At 46.1% G+C, this 14562-nt stretch overlaps 1 protein-coding gene across 5 annotated transcripts in view; it reads left to right on the top strand.

Moving 5' to 3' along the window:
• The window catches only part of SETD5 (SET domain containing 5), a 64000-nt gene that overhangs the window by 15291 nt on the left and 34147 nt on the right, over window positions 1–14562 (top strand). For 4 of the 5 annotated variants that reach the window (XR_003993886.1, XM_030502373.1, XM_030502375.1 and 1 more), the window contains exons 2-3: window positions 10306–10480; window positions 14177–14282. Coding sequence is in view for 3 of the 5 variants with exons in the window: in XM_030502373.1 (XP_030358233.1) it covers window positions 10410–10480; window positions 14177–14282 (177 nt within the window). In the remaining 2 variants the exon portion in view is untranslated. The other variant, XM_030502374.1, reaches the window with a different exon arrangement.

Genomic DNA, 14562 nt, shown 5'->3' with positions numbered 1-14562 from the left:
TGTACATACCAGTGCTTAGTTGCATTTTTGATAATCATGAAAATGCCCTCAATATATTACTCAGCTCATAATTTAACATTTAAAAAAGCCAGTGGTTGTGGTAGCAGATAGCAATGCATAGATGTGTTACAGAACCACTCACTCAGCATCACTTTCGTGAGAGCTCTAAAATGAGTATCCTTGGCCAACTGTTTGATGTCAGTACTCCTGTGTTACCACCCACAAGCAGTTCAGGTGATTGGTTACAGTGCTGTGCCTTCGAAGAAGCTCTTCTCAAAGGAAGAAATTAGTAATTTATCTGCAAGAAATATATCTGGTTAGAATGATTTTTGTCTTTATTCAGTCACTGGTTGCAAGTTTTTGACTGCTAATTTCTGGTCATCTGCATTTCCTTTGAAAATGTGTTCAACTGGATTAGCTGCTTTTCATCTTGCTGACAAAAAAATGGGCTAGTCAAAAAAGTGACCATGGCTCTCAGCAGTGTCTGTACCACTCAGCTTTGCATTTCTTGACAGCACTTATGAAGCAGGTATTTGGGAGCTTCCTGAATAAGTATTTTAATACCTTCATCAAGTATTTTAATACCTTCATGTAAGAGTAAGTCTTTGATTATCTTGTTTTACCAAAACTTACCAAAATAACTTACGAAAATTTATATCCCTTAAAGCTTGATTGTCCAGGATATTGTTGGCTGATGGTTTATTCTGCAAATCTGACTACTGCAATATTGTAATACTGTAATACATGGGTGAATATCCACCATGCATGGAAGATCCAGCATGCAGTCAGGGCATGCCTTGGGATCAGCATGTATCTTGCCAGTGCCAAAATACAATATAACAGAACATGCAAGTAAGCCAGACAAGTTAACAGCAGTGAAGAACATCTCTTGAGCACAATTCAGCATCATCAAGTGGGCGGAAGAGGAAATAAGGCTTTTTAGCTGATATGCTGCTACCTTTGGGCCTTTGTGATTGCTCTTCACCGCTGTCCTGCTGATTCTGTCTGCTCTCTAACAGGTTTTGTGCTGGGAAAAGTAGATCTACAGGAAATGCGTGGATTTTCTTGGGGTCTCAGAACCATCTTAAATGACCAAGGGTGCCACTGGACACTGGTGCCTGGGCAAGTGCCACAGCTTCTCTGGGCAATTACAAAGACATCCCAGAGAAGGCGATGTGGTGGGGCCGTGCTGCGGGCTGAGCTTTGAAACCTGCCTCAACACCGAAACATTGCTGAAATCCTGTGAAATCCACTCGGTTTGAGTGCCTAACAGTGATTACGTAGCTCAGTTAGTAAATGGATCCGGCTGTGGCTGTGTGCGGCGCAGGTTGCAGGTGTCTCTGCAGCCTGGTTTCCCACTCGAGGCACGTCAGACAAACCGGTGTTTGTTGGGACGCGGCACAAGAGCATTACCTAAGCCTGGAGTAACTTACAACGCGGAGAAAAATGCATTTGCATGATGTCGAGCCCAGGTGCAGGGCTGAAGAACTCACTGGTCACAGACCACAGAAGACAAGCTGGAGGTGGGAACGCACTCAGGGATGGTCGGGCTGAGGGGGGGAAGGCTCTAAATGAGTGCTGTGATGGAAATGAAGGCTGAACCTTTGCTTGGGAGCCATGGCTCCATAATTGCCACACTGTGTGATGTTGCCATGGCTGCCTGGGCTGTCCCTGTGTGGTTTCCTGGTGTGTGAGAGCGGGGCCGAGGCTGCCGTACGTGTTTGGGGAGCTCAGGCATGCGCTGGCAAGCCGCGGTGACGGGAGGATCCCCGTCTGGGAGATTAGAGGCTTTGAGCTCAGTCTCTTCTCTCCAACACATCAGAGGACGTGCTGGGATTTTTTGCACGACTTTAAAACCCCCTTTTACTTCTTTGTCATAAGGTGCTTCCTTCTGCCTCGAAGCCGTGGTTGTGCTGGGAGCGAGGTGGCAACGTGAAATGGAGGATCCTGGGGGGCACAAAGGGAGGCCTGGGGCGGGGGGGGGGGGGCTCGCCAGGCCTGGATGGGCTCCGGCGTGTTTTGATGTGAGAGCCTTTGGCTGCGTTGCCATCTGCATAGCCTGTGAATAGTTTTCTCTGGCACAGACCTTGTTCCTCAGTGTTGCATCATCTCTGGGAGAAAAGCCAGGTCCGGAGCCCCAGCACAAAGGCTTTCTGAAGCCGATGAAGCTCGTTCTGTGTGCGGAACGTCTCTCTCCTTCCTGTCGTCTTTTGCACGGGATTCCTGAAGCGGCCTCCGTCCGAGAGCCCCTTCAACAGCTGCTTTATCTCCACTGCTTCCTGCACACCTGGCTGATGCAACGTCTGCCTTGGAAGCGGCTGCTGGAGTCTCCTCTGGAGCCGAGTTGTTTGCCCCAGCTGGGAGTGGCCATGCAGGAGCCTTCATCACGTGGGGGGCCTTAAATAGATGTATAAAGGACGTACAGCGAGACCTGCGAGGCAGAGAGTGTTTAGTGGGATTATGGAGAAATCTTTTTTCCAGTACTAGGACTGGACGTTGCAATCCTACTCCTGGCAGCTTGTTTGTGGTTAGCCTTCCACTGGTTGCAACTTCTGCTCCATGCCAGTAAATTCTGCTGATTCCCCTGCTATATACAGCGACTTCCCGTGACTCTGGACTGCCTGGATTCTCATGGGAACTGTAATTCTCTGGGTTTGGATTTGATCCTAGTTATTGCCCTTTATTACTTTGTTTCCCTCTGACCTTGCATGTGGTACAGGCTTTTCTCTGAAATACCTTCAAAACACAATTTCAAGATCTAAAGTTGTTTTTGAGGGGGGTTGTCTGACAACCTCTTTCATTTGGAGCTTGTCTACTTAGGCAAGTTTCATAGTTACACAGGTACAACCACTTGTGAGTACTATTACATTCACAAGCAGCAAAATTTAGAACAAGGAAACACTCTGGTCTGATAGGCTTAAACCAGTGTTTATATTATTTAAATTTATCTTGAGTCTTTATTTTAACTGTGGCCATTTTCTGGTGTAGACAGGCCCCACGCTGATACTGAAAACAGGATTTATATGGACACAGTGTGGTGGACTGAACGGTGGTGTTTCCAGTACTGCTGTTCCTAATCGTCTGCCCCTATAACAGTATATAAAAGGGAATATGTATTTTACCTGCTTCTGCTTTTAGTCCAGTCCTCTTGGCATCAACTGCACTTGATGAGACATGGCAATGTTTCCTTCCTGCCACCTGGTTTGGCAAAGGCTTCGAAGGGACAGTCGCAGCAGTAACATCAGCTGCCAGGGCTGGATTCACTGGAGGTTAGTTGTCAGCCCTTCATCTCCAAATATCAGTTCTGAACCTTTTTGTTTGCATTTCTCTTATTTTTTTGTGACATACAGAGATTTGAGTGTTCTCCTTCACCCGGTGGGAAAAGAGAGCAGCAAACTCGCAGTATAGAGCTGGCACAGGAACTGGGATGTGATCCCCTCACTGCAGAGTAGTTCTCTCCTGTGACTGTCCCAGATCAGAAGTTTGTAGAACTGAAAGAAAAGAGGGATGGTTTTCCTCTTTCCTGTTCCATTTACTTTAGTAAGTCTTGTATCATCATTTCTGTGGGGTCTTATGTGTAATTTTTTTTTGGTCTCTTGTATTGCTGTATATCTTTCAGGAAAGAATAAAAAACAGTATTTTCAAAAATAAGTGTTTTCAGGGGCTTCCTTTCATTTTTGAAAATATCATTTTAGGTACTTCAGTATTTGAGGAATTTGTCATCATCAAAAACAATTTGTGGTGCTGAGAGAGACAGAGGCAATGTAAACCAATGCTTTCAGCATAGAAAGAGGCCAAAAAGTATTCCAAGTCTATGGGGTTTTTCTGAGTTTCTCCCCCATCACCATTATTCTTTAAGTTTTATTTTGATTACTAACATTTTTAAAGGTGTTAATATTTCACACAGGTTGCTGGATTTTCACAGTATTGTCTTACGAAGTTTTCTTGAAGATTTCCTTTTGTTTATAGCCCTTAAAGTTATGAGGACCTCAGTATGGAGTTCTTGGTTGGGACGGTCTTTTCCCCTTTACATTTGCGTTGTTATTCCTTTAAAACATCATCTCTGTCACCTTCCTGCTCAGCAGGCTGGGTGCAAATGCACCGGGTCCCTTCCCATGGTCATGGGGTACAGGCGAAGTCCGCTGGTGTCTGTCACCTCTCCATAAACATACCTCAGAACAATTTGCTCTGCCACGGATCACTGCTATGCTGTAATTTACTTCCCCTTTCTAATTTGGCATGTGTTTCTCTATGGAATTATCCCTGGCTATGACTCTTCAACCAGTTTCCAATTGATATAAATTAAACTTTCCAGTAAGGTTCTGTGATGCAAATTAGATGTAATAAGAAAGTCCAAACAAACCCTTGTCTGAAGTCTCCATCTCCAGAGTGTATTAGACTTTAAAGAATGTGGTTGAATTGTCCACTAGAAGGTATTTCTGGAGGCAAAGTCTTATCTGCCCACTCTTTATCTCTTATTAAATTTCTCTTCTATTTCTTATCATAATACCTGAAATCCTTTATGATTCCAAAAGAAAAACACAGGATTTTTTTACTTCTATCTGCAAAACAAAGAGGTTTTGCGTAACTTCTTGGCTGCTGAAGCAGCAGCAAAGTTTTGAGGTTATTCTTCTTGCTTTTCTGGGTCTCTGCAGTCTTGGGTCAGTTGCTGAGAATTCTTGACTATGCATTTTGTAATTTCTCTGCTTGATGGTTTAATTTCTTTCAGTTGCTCACTGTCATCGTCTGCAGCCCCTTAGGGTGTAGTTTGCAGAGGAGTTTAACTAAAATTGATGTTTTCTTCATCAGATAAAATGATGGAATCCCATGGATGGACATGATGAAAATTGCCTTAAAACAGCTTAAACTGAGTTTGAGTAAATTGAATCAAAGGGGTTTAGTTCCCAGCAGTTTAACTTGCTTGTAGCTCAGTTTTAAACGTGGTCTTCACTGAACAGCTGTACCACAGTGACTTTAGCTAAAACGTGTGTTGAGGTAGTTTCTGGTGCTTCCAGAAAGTACTTCAAGAATAATGTGAATCGTTAATATGATTTAATATCTTGTGTGGAACAACCTGACTAATGCACAGGCCCACAGGTACCAAAAGCTGTTTGAAATCACTTATGTCCTAAAAGCAGCATCCTTGACTCCAGGTCTTGTGCAGCATGGTGAGCAGGACCAGGTCTTGCTGCCTTGTTGCTTTTTGACACTTATTGTTCTAATTGTTCTAAGAGCTTGTTGGTGCTTTATCATGCTCTCCCAGATCCCAGGGAGCAAGATGAACTCCGAACCAACTGTATACATAGCTTTTCTTCTTGTATATAGTAACTTATGTATGAAACAGGAGAGAGTCTTAAGAAAGCTCTAAGAGAAATCTTTAACCATTGCACTATATTTGTCAATAATTTGGCTGTCGTGGTATGCATAAGTAGCTGCTAATGTCACTGACAACTTGTGTTGCCTGTTAGTTTGATCCTGTCTGTTGTGGACGAGGACTGAGTTCTCCCAGACCCTGTGGAGTGGATGGATTGCTGTCTTGCTGTGTCAGTCACCTAGCAGATGATAGATGGTACTAATGATGACAGTAAATCCTCATGTCAATATTTCATTTTTTAAGGCTGGCACAGTTGTTTCCTTGCTGCTTTGTGAACCCAGCTTGCTTTCAGAGCAGAGCTTAACATTTGTATTGGTAGACTGAGGTATAATTCAAGTACTTTTAGGAATCTATGTTTCAGGGTAAGTTGGAGTTGAATGACTAAAGGATTTGTCTGCTCTGCCCTGCCCCTGCCTCTCTGTAAGTGTCCTTGTAGAGTGACACATCTGAAATTCTGGGAATTTGATGCTTTTTTTTCTTTGGGCTATCTGTTTTAAATACAAAACCCCTTGATCTGGTTCTGCTTGCACTAAAGGTGCTTGACGTTCTGTGACGATCTGTCCTTGACACGAGGTTTATGGGTGTGCTGAGAGAGGCAGGGTTGGACTTGGGTGGGCTGCACTTCTGTTTGGGTGGCACTGGCTGATGAGATGGACTTTTTCCATACGGTAGTAGTATGAAAGCACTTCATGTTTACATTAGATATCCTGTAGATTTTGGCTATTCCAAAATTTCCAGGGGGAAAGATGAAGAAACAGGATCTGTAAGCCTGGTAATGCTTTTTATGCTGCTCCACTTGCAGCAGTTTGCCGTTGGTGCACATGACAGCATAACTATGAACGGGTCAGAATTTGCTGGCTCCGTCCCAGCCGAGGCTGATGGAGAGGGTGCCAAGGAAGGCTGCATGGCAGAGCTGCTACTTCCAGTTTGCCACCAGCTCTGGCCTGTGGCAGTGTGAGATGAATGAGAAGAAACACGCTTTGAATTCAATGTGACTGGTAAGCTTGGGAGCTTAAAGATGTGCAACTCATTATATATGGAGCTCATTCTATATAGGTGACGTGTAGGCCTGTTGCTGAGCATGGAGAAGAGGATGGTGGTTATCATTTGGATACTAGTAATCCTGGGTTGTCTGTCCTTCGCCCGGTTTGGTAACTGCTTTACCCTTGAGTCTGTGACTGTGGGAGGGTGCAAGGGGAGCGCTCCTGAGGCTGTAGAGCAGCACCAAATGCTGATGGAGCCTGGGCATGTGAATTCAGGGAACACATGCGGTCTGTGATGCTCTGCCCAGGGATTTTTGTCTGGGGGTGAATTTTCCATGGTGATCACAACTATTTTGTAGCGTCTCTCACCAAGTGTTGCACACCAGAGGGGTCTGAGAGACCAGGACACCAGTGAAAACACAACCACAGCTTGAAGAAGGAAGCCCTAGTGAGCTGTTTGACTGAACATGTTTGATTGTTCCTTTTAAGACTGACTTTTACCACCACCAGGAATGAATAGAGTTTCTAGCAGTAAATTTTCTGCATCTGCTTGACTTGTACCATGGTCGGCAGTGGTTGTGGAAGTGGGCCAGTGCAACGCTGCGGCTGCTGCATCCTAAACAGAGCTTGCAAGATTAAATTCACTGCTCTAGCAGGTGTTGCCTAACCTTCGTTTGGCCACTTAGATTTATTATAGTTCTTCCGATCAATACAGAATGTTACCTGAAATAATTGAAGAGCATATATTCATATTCTAGCTAAGGCAGCCTCTTATGGGCTGCAGGGGGGTGAGTCCCTTGGTGTGTGATCTGTGCTGAGGGAAAACTGGGGATCCCAACACTGAGGTGGTTGTGCAGGTGGATGCTCATCTGGGCTGTTTGGATGATGTTGAGGAAGACCAGGTGTCTTTGTACCTGTATGACTAGTTAAGGAGGTAGGCCTGTAGATGCCAAAAGAGGGGAAAAATAATATCTTTAAAACCTACATTTTCAAATGCAGCTAAATATTATTTACCTATTAGGCCATCATAGAATCATGGAATGATTTGGGTTGGAAAGGACCTTAAAGCTCCTCCAGCTCCAACTCCCTGCCACAGGCAGGGACACCTTCCACTAGAGCAGGTTGCTCCAAGCCCCTGTGTCCAACCTGGCCTTGAACACTGCCAGGGATGGGGCAGCCACAGCTTCTCTGGGCACCCTGTGCCAGCGCCTCAGCACCCTCACAGGGAAGAGCTTCTTCCTTATATCCAACCTAAATCTCCCCTGTTTAAGTTTGAACTCAAAATTCCTATTTCCATTTGATTTCAAGAAGAAATATACCATAAGGTTTGTGCTGTGGTCTGAAGTTCAGCAAATTTATATTAAGACTTTGAATGTCGGGGAAAACGTCTTCCAGTGGCACTGGAGAGCCCTTGGTGTGGCTCTTTTTTCCTTCCATACAGCTCTGTATTTTTGGGGGGAGAGGTAGGAAGGAGCTTGGGGGTTGTATATACAGGAAATGAGCCAGTCTGATGGGTGAATGTTTTGATCCCAGCCCCAGTACGTTCTGTGCAGGCTCATGTTCTGGGTGTTCCCAGGCCAAGTTTCATGCAGACCAGACTGTGATCTAACCCGAAGGTGATGTGGTCTTGGGCAGCACTCGAGATTGGTCTCAGCAACTCGTTTTGAATGTTGCACTGTCAAAGTTGAAAGTACACATAAAACAGCAGCAACAAACAGCAAAATCTGAGCAGGGCTGATGGTTGGGTGAGTACCGCTGGGTCAACAAAAAGCGACTGAACTGGAATTCGCCTTGTCTAACCTTTCTGTTTGGTGTTTCACGCTTCTCCCATAAGCTTCTCCCAAAAGTGGGAGTTTCCAGACTGTTTCTATGCAGTGCTGATTGCACAGCGTTGGTGGGAAAAGGGTTTCCTATGAGAAGTGGCTGAAAACTTGCCCCAGTTACCCCAGGACTGACCAGATATCCTGGGATTCGAGTCCAGAAGCCGCACCTGAAATCTCCAGTTCTGCTGAGTCACGAGCAGGCAGGAGCCGGAATTTGTCCTGATGAAATCTCAGGCTGCTGCCAGCTGGGAATGCTCGTGGCAGAGGCAAGAGATCAATGGGAGCAGGGGAAAATACCTAATCAAGTGTTTTAAGAGAATTGGGGGTAGGTGAGAGGATTTTTCTATGTCCCTTAAAAGGGAAGAATCCTTCAGACACTGAGAAACTGTTTTCTTTTAACCTTGTGCCAGCGTTTTATGTGACTGGGTCGGAGCAGGGATTGATGTCTGGAGCTTTTAGCTGTATTTTAGCAGCAGTTTGCCTCATCTGGTGTCAGTGTAGAAATCACAATTCTGTCACAAGCATGAGGAAGGGTAAATGAGACTCTTCCTAAAGGTCTTTTTATTTTTATGGAAAACACAATCAAGGCCGTCTCAGGTTTGAGCTTAGTCCTGCCTGTTTTCTTGTCTCATCTTCCCCCTCCCTGTGAGGCCGTTGCTTTGGGGCATAACAGGGAATTGCCACAGACCATTTAGATCTTTATGTGCCACCTCTGTAATTCACTGTCCTCGTGTCACTATCAGAAAGATTTCTCTTAGGAATGTGTAATGAAGCAGGAAAGTATTTCCTTGTGCCTTCTCGACAGGAAAAGGCACTATAGCATATAGCATTTAAACTTTCTGACTCTTCCTTCATTTGCCCTTGTAGCCAGCATGTGTTTTTGTGTTTCTGGGGGGTTTTGTGTGCTAAACAATGGCTGGACTATGGTGTCCAAAGGCAGTTCCCTGTGAGAAATGCACTACCCACAGGACAACTTGGCTCACGGCCTCTCTGTAGCCCAGGAGGGTTTGCTGGCAGAGCCCTGGGATGCCAGGGAGCATGTGATGGCTGTCGGCAAGGGCAGGGGCTGGCTCATCCGTGCTGCCAGAGCTGGGAGGAAGGCTGTGGGAAGTTATTCAAGGCTGCCCTTAAAGTTTAACATGTGGAGAAGAGCATGGCTGAATCCTCTCTTTGGTTTTGGAGCTACCTTTGCTATGCACTTTCTCTGTGTCGTTGGGGGTTTTCTTTGAGCTGCATAGAATAATAGCTCCTTTATGAAGGTCTTATTGAGGTTATTTACATAACGAGGAGCTGATCCCGTTTTCCCCCCGTCTGCCACCCGACCCTTGGAAGCTCACATTTATCATGGATTTTTGCTGGCTGTAGCAAAGGGAAGGAGGAGCCTGGGCACGGGTTTCCCTGCTGGGGCCGGCGGCTGCGCCCCGTGATGCCGCCACCGTGACTCAGGCCGAGCCGATGGCCCCGCCGTGGCTCTGGTCGGTGCAGCCCATGCGCGAGCGCCCAGACGTCTGACGTGGCTCTGCCGCGGGGAGGTGTCCGCCGGGATCTCGGACAATCAGGGAATCAGAGCGGAATCCAGGACGGGCCTCACTTGCCGAGGGCAGCACAGGGATAACCACCCTGCCCGTCACGCTCACCCGTGCCATGGGCCATGAATGCAAATACAAGCTGATCTCGAACAAGAGGTCTCACCTTGGCTCTGTCTCATTGTCCTCCCACATGGGGCTTTGCCTGCAACTTGGTTGGGGAAGGGGTTAGGAAATGCTGATGGAGGGCTGAGGGTGATGGGTGACAGCTGCTGCTTAATATGCAGAAGGAGCTAATAGATTGCTTATCTGATAATGAGTCCTAAGTTTAGTTGGGGGAGGAGGGAAGGATCATTATCGGCTTTATGGCAGAGCAGCTCATTGCATGTCAGTCCAAGACTGGAAACCCCACCACCACCAAACTGCTACCAGCTACCTCTTCCCTGCCCCCACGTATCAAAATACAGTGAAAATGATGTGACATGTCACTGATGGAAATCTGTTCCTGCTTTTATTCACTATGAAATCCTTCTTTAGGGCTACACAGGGAGACCTCACCCTGTTAGCAGAGACGCAATGCTTTGTTTCTACCCCGGCAGGTTTCCCCATGTCCGTGACGTGTTGGCCGAGGCTCTGCGGCTCCTCTCCGCCCTCGGAGCGGCCGGTCGCTGCCCTCTGGACTCCGTGATCCCCGACGGGCGTCATGAGCATTGCAATCCCTCTGGGAGTCACCACACCAGATACGTCCTACTCCGACATGGCTGCAGGATCGGAGTGAGTGTCACCCCGTGGAGGAGGGGAGGGTGTCGAGGGCTGCCCTGGAGTGGGGCTGCAGGGTCAGTGCTGGTGCTTTCTCCACATAAGAGAAAGGGGGTGCTGGTCCTCTGCCTATGTGGGAGATGAATGCAGAGGCTCTGAGTGTTTAACAAATGCAGTGTTATGGAAATTGGTAAGTTTGGTGCAAAAGATGGGGAAAAGGAGAATTCCAGCAGTATGAGGCATTCAACCATGGGGTTTGTATCAGCTTGGTTAGTAAGTCCATACTCAAGTGCAGGCAGTTGCGCATTTGCTGTACCCATGCTTGATGTTGGCAAGGTACAAGGTTTTCTTTTCCAAAAGTGTGTTGTATGAAGAATCAGTGTGCTGAACCCCCATCTCAGTAGAGCCTGCTAGCACAGACTCAGAACCTGGTTTCTGGACCCTGTTGGAGCTTGGCCAGATATGTGAGACAGCGTCAGCTTGGGGAGACACCTTTATTTTGTTTCTGCCCCTGAGCAGGTTCCAAGCAGCGCACCTCAGTGGGCAGTCAATCCTTCAGGGTCCCTGCCACAGGACCCTGTGCAGGGCTCTCACTGTAGCACTGTCTCTGAGGCCTGTTGGAGGGGATGTACCATTTCTCTAGAAAGACTCTGCTTCTGCAGGAGTCAGGAGCATTTCAAATCCAGAAAATCCTGCCCTGTGATCTTCTCTTATAACCCTTGTTAGAATGATGTCAGCTCAGATGAGTACCGTGGTTTTGTTGAGAGCAAGAGGGAGGGCTCGAGTTACTTCTGTGTGCTTCTACCTCCTGCTTTCCTGCATCCTCCTTTGAAATACAGACTGTAGCATGTCTTTACAAAAATTTACACAGGGTATTCTGGAGATAGATTTCCCCCATGTAGTATTTCAGGGTACCTGCTGTGTAAATACGTGCCTGTCAGATTGATCAGCGTAGAGCAAACATTGCTGCAGACTCTTCGTTTTGAGCTGTAAGAGCAGTGGGCTAGAGTATGAATCATGGTTTTTCCTCTTCCATCTTGCCCTGATTTGTCTATGCACAGACTTTGACTACACAGTGTGCTCTCTGCAAGACTGCTAATGCTCTTTTTGTCTGTCCTGGCACTGGCCCCATTCTGGGCATTCCTCTTTTTGATGCTTCATTCCATCCTAAAGCGCATATTTTTATGTGTTGTTTTTAAACAGGGAGTAGAATCTAGTCAGTCACTCTTCTGCAGTGGGTATATGATCCTTCCCTTTTCAAGGTTTCACATCCAGTATTTCTTGTCACCATCTTCTCCCACACGAGCACTTTGAAGACTCAACATATAGGAATTTTAAACTGTTTATGACAGGAGAGAGTGCTAAATAGTTTGCTCGTGTACCAGGCACTTTGCTTTTGGAGAGGAGAGACAGATATATCTACACATGCCCCTTTAAGAACTAAATATCAGAAAGACTGTCTGCAAACCTGCAAAGCATTTTCTTTTTCCCTGGCTGTTAGAAATTTGTAGGTCCAACTTGAGGCTGGAGCGCTCTGAAAAAAGGCTTTTGAAGATCTTTGAATTGGTTTTTCTGTCTATTTTCTGAAAATAGGGAATGCCAGGGTTTTATTCTGCAGGCTCTGCATTGAAACTCTACTAGTTTGATGCATGAAGTCTGGAGTACCTGAGCTGCTTGTCTCTTATAAGGGATTAATTTCAAAGACGAGCATCATGAAGGCAGTGGGAAGGTAAAAAGAAAACGAGCTGGATATTTTCGGGCTGAGCTTTAGCATCTTCCCAAGGCCTGTGATACAGAGGGGAAGTGAAAATGCTGAAGGGTTCATCCGAGGGTGACGTGGAGGCTGCAGAGTAGTTTTTGTGTGTTAATCTGCCTGCACATACGAGGTTGTTGAAGCTCCTTGGCGGGCTGCTGCTGAGGAAGCATGGGCCCCAGCGTTGTTGCCCTTGGACACCGTTGCACCAACAGTCTTGAAGTTTTATTGCTAATGCTTGCAGCAGCATTGCTGGTATTCCAGGCTGACTGGAGTTAGGAATGTGGGTGACTTGGACAGAGGACGGATCTGCTGCTTAGTCTGCTTAGGCTCTTTTCCTTCTAATGTTGTTTCTGAAAATACGACTAAACCTGAAGGGATTTAACTCTGTACCAATCTGGAAGCCCTAAACGACTGTCGCAAAGATCCAGCAAGGCTGGATTATGTGACAAGCTCTACAGGGTGTCTTTTATTAAGAAGTATATCCTCTGAGAGATACTGCTGCCTACATCTCCTGCTTTTGACAATGTAGCTGGCTCTAGTTACATTGAAAACCAACTTAATTTATCATGACATGCTCCTAAATCCCGAGTGGTTTGCTTAGGCTTAAGGTCTTCTATTTTCTGCAGTTCTTTGTACTATTGCTGCCACTTTATGTTGCAAAGACAGACCTACCTTACTCCAGCATGAGGCAGAAGCTCAGAAGGTTGGTGTGTTGGAGAGTGTATGGGGTTTGGTGGCAGGGTGGGGCAAACTTCAGCGCAACAGAGATTTCAAGAGCTAATAGGAAGTCCAAAGGACACAGGGGTTAGTGTTCTTGGGTGGTGCCTAAACACTGCCCCGTGCGTGGCCACTGGCCATTGCTGTGTGAGTGCTGCCTGATTCACACTGACAATGTAGGACCCACTGAAAATCTTGCAAGATCTCACCAAAGCAGCACAGGTCCAAGGTAAAGTTTTCCTTTCCTGTGTTTTTCTTTCCTGCTTGCTCAGCTCCATGCTGTAATTTTGGAGATTTCACCTGCAGACATGATTCAGTAACATTCTGCTGTGTTCTGATGTGTGCCCTGCTTGTGATCTGTGCAGAGGTTTAGCTGACTCGTATCTTCTGCTTGTACCAGACAGTGTGTTTCCTTGCTGGTGTTCTGTCTGTAGCCTCATTACCTAATACTCCCTGCATTGAATTGCAGCTGTCCCTTCTCTGAGCAGGGTTTCTGCAGCTTTGCTAAGGATATACCTTTCATTTTTAGCTGTTTTTCTTCACCACCGTGTGGTGGAAGAGTGCATTGTACCTCAGCAGCAAATCTCCTATTGAGCACATTGCACACCATGTTGCTGCGTAGAAAGCACAGGGCAAAACTGATTTGTCTGTGGCCACTGTCTGTCCAGGTCATGAATTTTGTTGCCTCTTTGTAGCAGGAATCTCCAATTTCTGGTAGTTGCTGTCAGGGCAGCTGCAGGTTTCATGCAGACTTTATCACAGGACATTGGACTTGGCTAACAATTAGTATCAGAGGGAAAGAGAAACAAGCACAGATGCAGGAAAGCTGCTTAGCTGCTATTTGAAATAAGCTGTTGCAGAGATAAAATGGCAGCACTGTTCAGTGGCTTTGAGATTAGGCTGCCTGAGTTCAGACGTGGATGCTGAACGTGACCCAACTTCCTCGACAATAAGGAAACTGAGCTTCTTACATGCTAATTATCTTTTGAACTTCCCAGATTGAGACCCAGTTTAATGAGTTATCCAGGGTGGCCCTTACTCAGTTCCTTCCCTCTGAAAGCAGGTTCATCCTGTACAACTTCTGCACACATGATGCTTGGTGAAGCACATAATCACACCTCGATTTCATGAAGTTTCTTCATTTTGAGCTCATGTGTTGAATAGAAAAGAGCAGTGAAATACCAGCACTAAAGAAATGATGTTGTATTGATGGGTTTTACTTCTGGCCCTTTCTGCAGCCCAGAGTCTGTGGAAGCTAGTCCAGCTGTCAGTGAGAAGAATGTGTACTCCAGCCACGGCTATGGGGCCACCCAGAAACACAGCTATCGCGGGCTGCCTTACGCAGTGAGTACTCTCTCTGCAGTGAATCAGCTCTTTACTGTCTACTTTACTCGTTTCTCCTTGTTCCATAGTTCTTTGCCTGTTAAGCCTTAGGAAATTCATTAGGGAGCACTGAGTTACAGTTGAGTTCTGCCATACATTTTGCATTTGTGTGTTTATTGTTTGTGAAGTCTTGCATACTCCATAGCAAGCTTTATTAGCGTTCTAGGTAATAGATTTTTAACTGAATGAAGTATATGAATGAAGTGTGACTATATTTGAACATGTAATATTTTCCTGGTGG

Source organism: Strigops habroptila, chromosome 11, assembly GCF_004027225.2.
Source record: "Strigops habroptila isolate Jane chromosome 11, bStrHab1.2.pri, whole genome shotgun sequence".
NCBI lineage: Eukaryota > Metazoa > Chordata > Aves > Psittaciformes > Psittacidae > Strigops > Strigops habroptila.
The sequence above is the reverse complement of the archived record's forward strand: the minus strand, read 5'-3'. Positions and strand labels throughout refer to the sequence as shown.